This window comes from Saccostrea echinata, unplaced genomic scaffold, assembly GCF_033153115.1.
Source record: "Saccostrea echinata isolate AGI-Se365-2 ecotype Australia unplaced genomic scaffold, CSIRO_AGI_Sech_v1 ptg000056l, whole genome shotgun sequence".
NCBI lineage: Eukaryota > Metazoa > Mollusca > Bivalvia > Ostreida > Ostreidae > Saccostrea > Saccostrea echinata.
The window spans coordinates 5,337,217-5,352,338 of NW_026889805.1; the positions used below are offsets into that span (position 1 = coordinate 5,337,217).

The following is a 15,122-nucleotide window of genomic DNA, read 5'->3' on the forward strand; positions in this document are numbered from 1 at the left end:
GAAAATGAAAAGTATTTATTTACAAGATAAAACATATCACAGTGCACCCTGTGCAGATCTTATGTCAACTAAGAGTTCTAGGTAAACAACCGACAGTTTGTCCCAACATATTTCCACATCATCTTAAAAACAAAAAAATATTCAATACAAATATGATTTAATGAAATGACAGACATGATTTTGCTATGAATCAGAATAGTATGACCTCACTAAAAATATACAGCTTCCTCAAATTGTTCATTGTCTATGTTTTCTTGGTAAAAGTCTCTCAAATCACACGTCTTCCAAGTGTTCAACGTCCTTCAACTGAAAATAAGAAAAAGAAAATATTAAAATTACGTTGAAAGCTTCTAAATTTCTTCTAGTTTGTAGAGCAAAGTAGTTTAACAAGAGGCCCATGGGCCACATCGCTCATCTGAGCATTGGCTAGGAAAAAGCAGAAATCAGTCATTATTGAAGTTTAAATATAAAGGTGGTCTGGAGAAAGGAGGGGATCATGATTTAAACAACTTGAAACTACACAACCAGATGATACTTCCATAACATGAATTTGACAAATCACAGCTTATGTAGATTTTTCAAGATTTTTTCTTTTATGTTTATCTGCTATTCTATTGTAAAACTATTATCTGCTATTCTACTGTAAAACTTCGATTGCTCATTGTAGTCTCACCCTACCCCCGAAAGCCATGATTTGAACAATTTAGAATCTACACTACCTCAAGAAGATTACACATAAGTCTCACCTTTTCTTGCTGATTGATTGTTAAGAAGATTTTTTTTTACGACTTCCCCCTATTTTTGTCTTTGCTAGATTATCTCCCCTTGTAAGGAGACTTGGCCCTTCATTTTAAAAATTTAAACTCCTTTTAAACTCCGACAAGAAGAATTTGAGAAGAATTGAAAATGTGAAAAGTGTTTACAGACGGACGGACGATGGACAATGTGTGATCAGAAAAGCTCACTTGAGCTTTCAGCTCAGGTGAGCTAACAATTTCATGCTTACTGTATGATGAAATATCAATTTCATCAGGCAACTCTGTGATGTTCACTTCAAATCTCTCTTGTACTTCATTCAGTACTTTGGCATCTGTTTCATCTGATACAAATGTGATTGCAAGACCCTTTGTTCCAAATCTTCCTGCACGTGCTACCTAATTAAAATATTCAAAACTGAATGTACACATGACCTTCACCTTGATAAAAAGTCCACAATGATCACAATACTTAATATATGAAAGAGTTCACACATTTTTAAAATTTGTTGGTGATATACTAGTTGACTAACCCTGTGTAAGTAAGTATCAGAGTCCTCTGGCATGTCGTAGTTAAAGACAATATTGACTCTTTCAATGTCCATTCCTCGACCAAACAAGTTTGTGGCCACTAGTATTCTTTTCTGGAAATCTTTGAACTGTTGATATCGGGATAATCTAGGATTTAAAAGAAGTTTCATTTATGTCATTCTGTCATCCATTTTATTTACAGCAGGTGCTGACAATGACCTCCACAGACTTACCTTTCCTCTTGTGTCATTGCTCTGTGGATTGCAATAGCTGGGAAATTTTGTTCAACCAGCAACTGTGCCAGCGCCATGCACCTCTGCACTGACTTCACAAAGATGATGACCTACAATATGATTACAAACAAAACTACTCAATACTATAAATTGAAAATAATGTAATATTTATACACTTTTTAATTACAACCTTTATACTCTGTACTGAAATATATATTTATTCCCTTCATTCTGTTTCTGATACTCTGTTGGGATGATTTGCATAATTAAAAGGTAGCTTAATTCTCATGATAATATCCTAGTCTTTTGAAGAAAACACATTAAATGTTATAAGAATCAATGATCAAATCTACACTCAATCAAGTACATTTAACCGAGAAGTGTCATACCTGATTAAATTCCAGTACATCCAGTAGTTCAAAGAGTTTTCTGTTCTTCTCATTGTCCTTCAGTTTAACATAGTGCTGCTGCAGACCATGTAGAGTCAATTTGGAATCATCATCAACATACACCTCCATTGGCTGGAAGTAAAATAAAAAATTCCATTTGCAGCCCATGCTGCATTAGTGCAAAACATGCATGTATATATATATAATTTATTTAATACTCTAAAGGTGGTTAAAGTTTCCATTGTTTTAATACAAATGTACAATCCTTTCCATAGGAGTTGCTTCTACTTTCCAAAGGCAATGTTGAAAATAAGTGTTATTTCTGCTCTTTTAATGTGAATTATCTGGTAGCAGAAATTGCTATAGGCAATGCAAAAAGTGCACTTCCAATATGTTTAAGCTTCAGATGGAGTTTTCTTTCTTTCTTTTTTTGGCAATAGGAATAGCATCCTCCATAGTTATTTATGTTTTGCAACTTTGTCAAGTCCTGTAACTTTTCAAGTAAAAGAAAAAATGTCAGCCCCCTTGTCCCCTTAAAGTGACAGTACGGCGCATCTCATCAAAAACTGACTAGATAAAATTTTCCGACAAGATTTGGCATTTTTTTTACTACTCATAAATGTATAAACTTTCAGAAAATTACAATTTTTACAATTAATTAATTTGGATTACTTCATTAAAATTAATAGTTATTTATGGGACGTAAATATATACATCGCAACGTGTTCGGGGTTCCACATTCCATGCTATGCACGCATGCGTAGTTTTCATAAACAAAACAGCATGGTTAGAGAGGGAATCCCGGTAGGCCTGCTACATTGACAAAGTCGACTAAAAATAAAAAGAAACTGAAATAGAACTTGAAAAAGCAACTTTCCTGACTAAAATTTAGTTTGGGGATTAATATAATCGCTGGATAAGGAAGAAACGGGAACTCGGCGACACTCAAGCAGGGCTCTCGAAGGTTCTACTCGACAGGCTTGTTGATACTTGTTATCATTTCTCATCTTTCCGTCGCTTTCAAAGAAAAAAAATAGTGTAAACTCAACATAAAAAATACATCTTTGACTTATAAACATTGTTGCCATTTGAAATGATAATTTTTTTAATTGTGCAGAAAAATATTTTGTTTGACATTTGCCGGATAACGTATGATTAGTTGGTTTTTCCTTTCTCGGACCCCAATACACAAAACGTCAACATTTGTACTTTTAATTCTGTTAAATTCGCCTGAATGCAGACTAAAATCTTTACGATTATTATTTTAGATTATTTTATCAGAAAGTTATGATAATTTGTGTTTTTGAAAATTGCTTTCACCTAATATTCATTATAACTGTAAACTCTACAGTGTAGGCATGTGCCGTTTTGGAATTCACGTGGTACAAATAAACAGATCTAAGATTGCTCCAGTTCGTACGACCCTTGATTTTCCGGCAGATTCTAATTACGTTAATTTTGTTTGAGTAGAGAATATTTCTGTTTCTCAAACTGCTTACATCAACTTTATACCTTATTTCTTAATGACATATTGGGTAAATTTGGATGAAAAAGCACACATTTTGCAGCCGTACTGTCGCTTTAAGGTTTCAAATGTTTTTCCATTTTTTTTTTTTTTTAGCAAAAACAGATATTCACTTACAAGGATTTTCCACTTTGTTTTGGGAATGGGGCCTGGGACCTTGGAATTGGAAATTTAACGATATCTGTTATCTCACTGGAAAGTTATATTGCACGACAAATTTAAGGAACTAAACACAAATGATGAATAAATTTGACCTTTTATTTAACTATCAATCAGAGATTAGACCTATTAACAAACTGTCAGTCATCAACAGGACCATGCTTCTTCAAATTTTAGTCATCCTATTGATTCCAGACTTACACCATGCTTGTTTTACACGTTTTGGCCCACTAAAGCTTTAGTATTTGTGCATTTGAAAATGGAACCCAGGGTTCTTTTTAGGAAAAAGGGAGGGATTTTGCAATTGGGAATGGCGCTCTAATTCGTCCCTACACATGGCAGTGGAAAATCCCTGACTAATACAAAAGATCTTACTAAATTTGTCATTGGAGAAGGAATAGGGATGTAAAGCTACTCCTTGTGCCAATATATTGCTGGGAATTGACCTTTTCTAAAATCAAGCCTCTGTAGCTTGCCTTGACAAAATACTATCAAGAACCCCCTGCAATCAATACAGACAGACCAAGTAACACTAACACTTAGCAGTTTGTTTTTTTTTTGGGTGAGGTCAACATAATGTAATACTTATTTGAATGACTTTACTCTCTGGCAACACTCTACTGATACCAATACATACTTGCTGGATTGGACAACTATAACCAGCTTATGAATGCAATGGTTCAATATGACCCCACTGGAGGTGCAATCTCCACGTCCATGTGCCCGCTTCCAGCTCTCTGGTCAACAGGTACAGGAGAATTCACGAAAACACTCTTAACATTCAAAACTTCCAGGAGACCAAGATTTTATAAATGTATCCAACGATGGTGAGATGCAGCCTGCCCACCACTTTCAGAGCAGTGAGACTTGTGCACCTCTAAATGCGGTTACAGTTTATAATTATCCATCTGGCACTTATTACAACAAATTCTCATATCTCCAGATTTTTCCACATCCAAATGATAGGACCCCCCGGAATTTTGCACTTAATTTTTTTTTTCTAAACTAAAAGATGCATTTCTTATATTAATCAAAAATATTACTTGGACATATTTTCTCCTTACTCAACCACTGGGGTGACAAAGTTCATTCACAAAGTCAGTGCTCTACAACAGAAGGTTGCAAAGCGATCACAAAAGACAGAGACACTGCTGGAAAAAAGCCATCAAACACTTCCTACTAACACATCCAATACAGACAACATTTCACGCAGCCATAGCTAGAAGATATGGAGTGCTAATTACATCTTGCATGAATCTCTTGCAGACAGCTCGGATTTCCTTGCTCAAAGTTGCACTGAACATCATCACTTGTTTTTCATGGGGGGTGTTGCGGAAGATTTCCTGTACATCTCTCCTCATGTCTGAAAATTTAATTTCAAAGATGTCACTAACATCAATATTTATCTCAACAATTTAAAAAAAAATTAACAGCTTTTGAGTTTTGTGTTCTTAATGAAATACAAAAGTTTTTTAAGTGTGACCTGTTTTCTTACCTAGGGCTGCCAACATTTTGTCACATTCATCCAGAACAAAATGTTTTACATTTTTCAGATTGAGTGCTTTTGAATGGATAAGTGCCAAAATTCGACCAGGAGTACCAACAATAATGTGTGGACAATTCTTCTTCAGAACTTCTTCATCTTTTTTGATGGCCATTCCTCCAAAGAACACTGCAATTTTCACGTTGTTCATGTACTTGCTGAACCTTTCATACTCTTTGCTGATTTGGAACGCCAGTTCTCTTGTGTGTGTAAGAACCAGAACCGACACCTTCAATAAATTAAAAGTTGATTCATTTACAGAAGTTGACTTGCACACCTCATAGTATCAAGTTTCATTGCTAGTTGTATACTGTAATAGAGTGACTGGCAGTAAAGAAATGAAAACGCTACTGCTAATTATCTCTATTTTTATCTTGCATCAGGCCTATGTCCTTCATAGCAATTTGCAATCAAAGGAACTTAAATAGTCCATGTGCAACTAAAAAACTGACCAGTCAGAAAGGGTAATAAAAATGTAAAGGTGCTGCTTAATTTGACTTCTGAAAAAATTTAAAAGAAAATTTAAACATACATATATGAACAATATGAAACAGCAAAAGTTACTGTACAGTGGCGCCTCGTTTATCCGGACGCCTCTGTCCCAAACGAAATCGTCCGGATAAATGAATCGTCCGGGTAATTGAATCACACCTCAAAAAGTACTCTCTAAGCATGTACATTGTATATATGCACATTTTTGTTTCAAATGTGACAGCAAAGAAAAAAACTTTTAAATTATATTTTGGTTTATTGTTTTTAAAGCAGTAATTGATTAAAGAAAAAAATATATTAAAATGTAATTTACATAATAAAAAAAAATGGATGGGCAATTTTATGCTGAGACCTCCTATTTTAATTTGCCTTCTCTTTGACCTGTGACTTCATGGGCTGAGCAAGTTTTGATCTACAGATGTTTTATTTAGCCATATACGAGTAGTATAATTATTGAAGCTCATATGATATGACAGAACTGTTCAGCATCATCATCAAAAATGTTCAAATATAAACTAACCCCGTATATTCCCCGTATATTCATTACACGGGGTTACTATAAAATTAAATGCAAGCTTACTCAAACAAAGTATTAAAAACACTCGTAAACACAAGCCATCTTCATGATTATCAATATTTTTTTTCTACAGACGCTAAGTTTGAATTTCGATCATTAAAAATACCTTGATAAACGTCATCAACTTCTGTGCGTAATGCCAGTTTATATATCTTTTCTAAAGCAATGGACGTTTGTAAACGGTAGTATATTAAATAGAGATATTTCTTCAGTTATGTACCTTTCTAAACTGTCTTGTGGGAAAAAAGCGTTTCAAATACATTTACGTTTTTAGAAATGGAAAACAGTATTTTAAACTAACGCAATCGACATGATAAAGAGCATTACGAAATCGCTCGTTATTAATTGTTCATTTTATTTACAACTCTCCAAAATTCCCATGAATTTACCTATGTACATACAGTTAGCAATATGATTTTGAACCGATTATTATTTAATTAATGCACAGTGTAAGCTAAATATTAAAGATAAACGTGTGATTGAATTAGGGTAAACACACGCTAATTATAGACGCTATTGTTTGTGGTCACTGGTAACCGTCTTCAAACTGACTGCATGGCCAATGTTTTTACAACAATTAACACGAATGCAAGCTAAGTGTGAAAAAGTCGTTTCTTGAAAAATTACCGTCCGGATAAATGAGTCATTTTTCTATGAACTATTACGTTTTGTAGTAGAAATTGACCGTCCGGATACGGAACGCGAATTTCCGGATTAATGAGACAAAATAACGTGGAAAAAATCGGTTCCCAAAAAATATCGTCCGGATGGTGAAGCGTCCGGATAAATGGCATCCGGATAAACGCGGCGCCACTGTATATATAAAATTTGGAGATGCTTCCTAAATGATAAATGAGATTGGCTACCTATTAGAAATCAAAAGCATCCTGTATTGATATTATGGAGGAAAAAACATATCTTATAATAATAATTCAATTATATTACATGTATGTTTAAACCAAAAGAGAACATGCAAGCCTTCATTAAAAATGCAAACATTACTCAGGCTTGACTTTAACCTCAAAACAAGCATAACTTGCAAACAGAGGTGTAAATTTATCTTAATGTGACAGATTAGGTGATGAATTTTACTGTTATTTTATCCTTTCATCTAAGTTTACAACCCTTCATTCTAAGTTTACAGGAAGAGCCCCAACTGTATGTAGGGGCCCTAACTGTATGTCTTGATAAACATCAAGGTAAAACCATTTTGTTTCTTACATGGCCATCCACAGGTTCCAGTTGTTGAAGTGTGGCCAACACAAATACTGCTGTCTTCCCCATACCAGATTTGGCCTGACAAAGAACATCCATAGACAGAATGGCCTGTGGAATGCACTCATGCTGGACTGTAGATATAAAAACACATAACCTTGTTTTTACAGACATTTTCTGATATTAACAAAATAATTATTCCAAAATTTACACAACACATATTTTAACTACAAAATCATTATTTAAATTGTTCAGAATTTAAACCTTCTGAGGGATGCTCAAATCCACAATCTACAATGGATCTCAGCAATTCTGGCTTCAAGAGAAAATCTCTGAAACCAGAGCTGTGAATAGAAACATAGGTTCCCTTGACATCCTTTTTGACTGGGGCATCCCCCGTCCCATCAGCTGTAGTTTCAGTCTCATCCTCTTCATAATCCAACAATTCAGTCTCATTCTCATTATCTGCCATGGTGTTTCTGAAAATGCACAAATAAAAGAATTACTTAAATTCAATCAGTATGATAAATTCCATTTTATATAAGTGCTTTATGATTATTCTATTACCAGCACAAACAGTTGGGAACATGAATCAAATCAGTTTGATTAAATCAATACTCAAAAGGAAAATTTTGTATCACACTTGACCCTTATCGTTTATATGCCAAAATTAAAGAAAATGCCTGAAATTTCGTAAGTTTTAAAGTGTCACGACTTTTGTTCTTATATCTTCATGAAATAAAATCAAATGTCAAGCTTTTAATGAGCTCTTTCCATTGACTTAAAATATGGACTTTACAGTTTCCAAACTTAAAATTTAGCTAGGGTTTCTAATTTCATAATTTGTGGCTTTTCGACTATCAAATTATACTGGTTCTTACAGAAATAAAAAATCCAAGACAACAATCTGCTCACAATTATTATCTCAAGTAGCTTTCACAGAATACTCCCTTCAAAAACAGAACCCATTGCCATCAGAATTCAAAGGATAACCGCTTAAAGTCAATCTACACCTTGAGTCATTTTGATGGGCAGTTAGTGCAATAGTTATAAATGATTGTCCATCTCAAATGTTTATATAATAAATAACAATTTTAGAAACTTCACTGGGAAATGAGGTGGGTAGGTACATGATCAAATTTTCTGAGAATGCCTTTGGTCTTCACAGGATTTGATCATGTGACCGACCCATTTCATTTCCCAGTGAAATTTTTAAACTTGCTATTTACTTATTAAATATATATTTATTTATTCTTTCATTGATGTAGATCTACAGGGCTCCATCTGGAGCACTGACCTACATAGGTAAAAGGTTAAAATCTTGTAGTGAAGGGCTATTGGATTAGAATCTGGATAAAAACAATGTCCCTATTTACAGTGTCATGTTCTCAAGTGAATCAGTGTGTAAGGTATGCTGTGGCAAGGAGTTCCAGAGGGAAATAATGGCTGGAAGATTCCAGATAAACCTATAGCTAAAAACAAAATGACAGGCATACTCCACTGTTTAACTAAAGCCCGAATTGAGGAGGGGGTAAAAATGGTGTTATACACCTTCATTTACATTAGGCAGGTTGGGCACACACACACCACCAAATGGTCATTTATCCCCCGTTCGGTGCTCAATCGCCCATATCGGAGTCGTATTTACTGACCAAATGGTAGTCTTTTTTATTCAAATCCAATTTTTATAAAAATAAAGCAAAGGCGCATTCGTATAGGCCTCGGGGAATTTTAGTAATCATATTCCTCGCACAATTAATACAGTTCGGTCGATTTTCCATGTGTAATTTCTGTGGAACTTCGTAAAAACGATACCTACAGCTGTCTGTGAAGGCCGAACTTCTTGCTTAATCAATCCAAAAAATATTTTCTTGTGTTTAGTTTAATAAAAATTCTATTTAGACCAGTGGTTTAACTCTTTAGAAGTTAACTTTCAATCGATCTTTGGATCTTTGTCTAAATAAATCTCTATAGAATCCAGTTAAACACGAGCTCCTCATACTTTACTGGTATGGTGGGCACTTACTGCTATAATAGTCATTTTTTCTACATTTGAATGTAACATTTATTCTTTATTTACTTTTAGGATGAAGTTGCGATTTCTGTGCGACCTTTGTGGTTTAGTATGCATATTTGTGATGAATCTACTACATTTAGTCAAAGATTTTGAATAAAAGATTTACAAAGTGACAGTTGCTATTATTCTTGATTTAAATTCCAAGAACATCGTTTTGAAGCAATTATTATATCATGATCTCATGTACATTTTATTTTTATAAAGAATAAAGCCATTACGTACAAAATAAACGAAATAAAAGCAAATTCATCTTTTTCCTTTTACTTTCTAATTGAAAATTGACGCTAATGTGTCTCCGTAGTTAAATCAGACTTTTGACCCGGTTCGGAAAAGATCATCATTTCTTATTGGTTTAAATTACTTGATTGGTTGCCCGGATGATAAAAATAGAAAGTAAGAAACATGATGAACAGGTGCAACTACGTTTGGGAAGGAGAGAAAATTTCTTTTTAAAGTCAAAACACAGAAACGTTGTACTTGTCTGCATTGGTGATGATTTGGTAAAAAATTGAATGACACTGCGCAAAAAACTCCGTGTTGAATTTCCAATTTTTTTTGTTCATAGTACCGATAAATGTTTATATTTTATTCCCCACGAGTTAATATTATGCGCCATTTCACCCCATTCCACAGAATTGAACAAAACGATTTTACTCTCCCAAACGGTCAGTAAATACCGACTCCGATATGGGCGATTGACCACCAAACGGGGGTTAAATGACCATTTGGTGGTGTGTGCCCAACCTGTTGGGGGGGGGGATTTTTATGATAGGGTTTCATTTGTTACTGGTAAAAATTCAGACTCTGTTGCCATTAAACATTTGATCCCAGTCTCATTTTTCTACTATCTTAATTTTATTCTTTATGCAAGAGCGAGACCCTTCAAAAGTGAGCTTGCCTAAAGTCCCAGATGCCGTTTACCGTTCGGTACAACTGCCTACTTATGACAATACATAAAACAAAACGCCAAAAGTATAACATGAATTTTGGCTTTTATTCTCTCTAATTCAGTTATAAGTATCACTCTCTGTTTCACTAACTTCGTACTTAGTATTACAATACAATGGCGTCTATTCTCTATATATATGAAATATACACCATCTCTATACAAAGGATTACTGTTCCAGGAAACATACTATGTAACAAAATAAATACTTAGTTTGATTAAGACAAGCTTATAATGCATTCTTCAATAAATATTGTGCTTGTGTTTCTTACACAACCAGAGGATTGCAAAAGATTTAAGGTTACCTGTCTTCGTTATTTCACGACTCGTCAGATGTAATGGCGTTCGTAAGGTGCCGAGTGATTGGTCAAAAATAAACCAATGAATAAGCTACATTTGATTTTGTCATTGCATTCCAAAACTTATTCGATCAAACCAATATTCTGAAGAAAAAAAATGTTTCGGGTTCTTTAAAAATCATTGTCGAAAACCCACGGTCGGTCTCGCTTCTCTTAACTCGAGGTAAGAGAAGCGAGACCGAGCGTGGGTTTCCGACGATTTTTAAAATTTACCACAAGCCAATTGCCACTTTTTAGATAAATAATAATAATAAACCAGTAAATAAGCTACATTGATATAGATCACTGTATTCCAAAACTTATTTGATCATATGGTGATGCATTCGATCGGATTATTCCGTAGCCTACGAATCGGCCTAAGTGTGCATATATTTCTTATGGACGTACTGTATATGGATCCGGTCCACAATAAAAGGGTGAAGGTCAACCACACTAAATAAATTGGAGGTAGGAAATTGACATGTCTGACTTTCATTGACTGCAGAAGGACAAATCGCAAATAAATGACACAAACCGCCTTAAAGAATGGCTTTAACAAACCTAGAATTCTACCTTTATTTGGTGAACAAGGAAATAATAGAGCAAAGTGGATCATAAACCCTTGACTTGGGAAGATGATAAACGCTTAAATCACGCTTTTTTCGCTGTTACGCACTGTTCACATACAGGTCACGTGCTACCCACATATTAGCGTTGCTTGATGACGCGACCTCTACTTTTAGAATTGGAAAGTTACGCATTAACCCCCCCCCTTTTTCAAATAAAATAAAATAAAATAAAATAAATACAATAAAATAGAATAAATTTATGAAAGGTTTTTTCGTCTATCGAATTTTTTATTTCCCGTTTTTTTCGCATGGCATTTTTTCTTATCAGGTACGTTAACGTTGACTTGTCAATTATATTTTTAGCTTCCTCTTTCCCCTCTATGGAAAAGAAAACTTTGCTACATGCCTGTTATTTGCTGAACCGGACTCCCATACTCTGTATACCATCGGCTCATACACGTCTGAGAGAGGAACAAACGACAACTCTGCACAGGCTAATTGTGCTCAGTTATTGGTGTTAGCACAGTGTACTTGTTTATTATACAAATACACAGGTATTTAACAGCAACGTACTCAGCCCGCTTAATAACTATTCTTTTTATGTTTACTTGATACCGGTCTTGTAGAGTAGGCTTTCCCTTCCCCGAAAAACTACAACTGATATATATGTAGCTCTAAAGTAGGATTTCCTGCTGGAAAATAGGCTCTAACTAGGGTAGGATTTCCCCAAGGAAAAATGATTCCAGAGTAGGATTCCCCCTACGGAAATTTCCTACCAGATTCAATTTTCCGGCGGGGGGGGGGGTCCTACTCTGTGTAATAGTTATAGAGTGTGATTTCCCCCAGAGCCAATTTTTTTCCCAGAACAATATCATAGCTGTACTTATGTACGGGGTGGGTGGGTTTGTTTATAAGTGTTCCTTCTTGAAAATAATGGCGGCCAGTTCCATTGAAACATACGAAGAATGAAAGTTGAAAATTTTAAATCTCATTCTTCATAGTTACTGTCCAACCAATTCTTTTTGGAGCATCAAAATCTTTTTCTTTACATCTGGTCAAACGGATTTCTGGGAAAAAATTGGTACAGTGTAAACCTTTGGACATTTTCAACAATGGAAGCAAAAGGGAATTTTATTTAAAATCAATATTTTTTTTCTCCAGTTGTATTTCAAACTACATGTGCATAATATTGATGTGTAAGTGTCTCTCCAAGATTCTTCTGTTTTAATATCCAGAATAGCTACCGTTCACAAAGAACTAAAAATAGGTCATTTATTTCTTAAAAAAAAAAAAAAAAAAAAAAAAAAAAAAAAAAAAAAAATGAAATTTTGCAAAACTTTTAGAGAGTATATGCTCTCTGCATTCAAATCCAACATTACACTGTTGGGGTCGAGTATCAAATTCATTATACAACGTAACTAATCCGAATCATTCCCCAAATCGTATTTCAGAAAAAGCGCAGACAGAGAACAAAAAACTCTGACAAGCACAAACGCGCACGCACGCGTATACATGTACATAACCATGATGACATCATAGACTGCTGTTTTCTAACTTGTATATAGTATGGACACTGCTCTCCACAGCTGTCACTCACAATAATTAACCAAAATCTAAAAAGCCAGTCCGCCTGTCGGTCAGGCCTTATAAAGCCTTCATTCTGTGATGGATCTATTGGGTCAATTTCGATATGGAGCTCTCCGTGTCCTGGTATATGTAAATTTAATACGTATTTCAATGTGTCGAGCTATCACATATATGATATGATATTTATGACCAATATGATTAGGGAACGACCGAACGGTGACCAAATTCACATCCTCAATATTCAGAAAAATGCATGTATATAGGAATAGAAATGTACCAGTTTTTCTTCTGGTAAGATTTTGTATTTTCATCAAATATTTTATCACACTACCTTTTAATTCCTTATTATTAGAGAATAACGAAATTCCATGACTTCTGTTTTGAATAAATTAAAACTATCAATAATTTCAAATTATTCCAATCTCATGCTCGTATTAACATTTAGAGATAACAACGGTTCGATTTTAAAGCGACAAAGTGTTTTTTTTTTTTTAAACTTTAAAGAACAACTTTAAAGAACACAATAGGTAATTATTCCTGGCTTCATTTGAAATTATTGAGTGAGATATTAAGTTTTAAAATTTAGTTTAATTTTAAAATCTAATATCTCTTTGTAACACTTGATGTCCCATTTTGATTCTATCCAGGCCACGGGCATAAGCTTAGATTTGACAAGTATTAGCTTTCTTAAAAAGCTGGTCTGACGTGAGCAAAATTTATTATTATACGAAGAATTAAGAAAAGTTGAATCCAGCGTAATCAACATCATTCTGAGTCCAGAAATAAGTTATTTTGCTAAGAAACAAAAGAAAGTTCAATCCCGCGGCATCAACATGAAGTAAAACTCAGATATGAATTTATTCTATTTATACTGACAAATATTACCTGTAATTTTCTTTTTTTCTTGGCCGTAGGACCCCCCCCCCCCGTATTTTGCTGATATATATACTTTTAATTATATGCTATAAAAACACTTATGCTACTTTATGCTCGATTCCCATAACTCAAGTAAATAATAACGTATGAAATTCATGATAATTTTTTTTACTTGATATTAATGATAAGGAATTTTTCCTTAATAGTGCCCCTCCTCTATTGAAATTTTTGGTTGTGGATTCCCTCCCCATGAAAATTCTTCCGACTAGCCTTTTCCTAGATACATAAATATAACCACTGCTTTTGAAAGAAAAAGATAAAACATATTAAAAAATCTAAACATCAGTAAAATTCGTGAACAGTTGGGGGAATTATTTTTTTTTTAATCATAAACTTGTTTTAAATGAGCAAACGTCAGCAGAGTTATGCATATGTGTATTTCTTAATTAAGGTAGAAAGACTGTATGCATTGAAAATAAACATCTATTAGTTAATCTGATAAGGATATTCGGCATATATGTTGACCTGATCGACCAGATTCCTGTTGTTTTCCTGGACGTACATGAATAATTGTAATGTATAAGAGAGTGGGCAAATGTTATATTATGTATAATGTGATAATAATTAGGACCAATGCTTTGGTTTGTTTGGATGTTTAGCCATTAATCCCCATGCTCTCAAAATTGATAGTTAAGATAGAATGAAGTTTCTAAGATCGAGTTATCACAATAATTCTATTGAACGACTTGACCAACAAGCCTTGGCTAAATCTAATACTGTCTGACGCCATGACGTCAGACAATAAAATGCAGCCATGTTATTCCAAAAAGAAAACTTCACTGTTTCAAAAACGTTTATAGATATTCCTTTTTAAAATTCACTCGCAAGAACTTAATTTGAATAATTTAGTTTATGTTAGGTGATATCAAATAAAATTCATTTGAAATATTTAGGACTTTTTTGCTCTGAAAGATGGAATTCTGTAATTTCTCCAGTAATACTTTCAGCCATTGGTAGTTTTATCCGGCAAATCAAGAGGTCTCTGCATTGGTTTTAAAGCTTACACGACATACATTGCTTAAGTGAAAAATCAAAGGAAAATATTTTTGTTTTAAATACAGAAAAGAAAAATGGTCTGTGGTCATTCAAATCCCCTCCTCGCTTTTAAATAATTTATATAACCTCTGTGTCATGACTATGGAAGCGGGAATTAAGGAGCCAGGGGCCCGTTTTACAAAAGAACTTACGACTAAGACCAAAACTTTAGCTGATTGTAAAAATGTTTCAAATTTAATGATTTTCATTGAAAT

At 34.1% G+C, this 15,122-nt stretch overlaps 2 protein-coding genes across 2 annotated transcripts in view; one reads left to right on the plus strand and one right to left on the minus strand.

Moving 5' to 3' along the window:
- LOC133173743 (spliceosome RNA helicase DDX39B) lies at nt 1-10,766 on the minus strand. Its single transcript, XM_061308767.1, has 10 exons — nt 10,748-10,766; nt 7,684-7,898; nt 7,426-7,553; nt 5,088-5,364; nt 4,837-4,955; nt 1,909-2,040; nt 1,520-1,629; nt 1,289-1,433; nt 1,007-1,154; nt 1-306 (listed from the first exon to the last, which is right to left on the minus strand). The coding sequence occupies exons 2-10, from the start codon at nt 7,889-7,891 to the stop codon at nt 293-295; spliced, it is 1,281 nt and encodes a 426-aa protein (XP_061164751.1). The 5' UTR covers nt 7,892-7,898; nt 10,748-10,766; the 3' UTR covers nt 1-292.
- Nucleotides 8,831-15,122, plus strand: part of LOC133173545 (protein PF3D7_1417600-like) — a 19,239-nt gene continuing 12,947 nt past the window's right edge. Inside the window, exon 1 of the mRNA XM_061308529.1 lies at nt 8,831-8,950. Coding sequence (XP_061164513.1) covers nt 8,831-8,950 — 120 coding nt within the window. The remainder of the gene's footprint in view (nt 8,951-15,122) is intronic.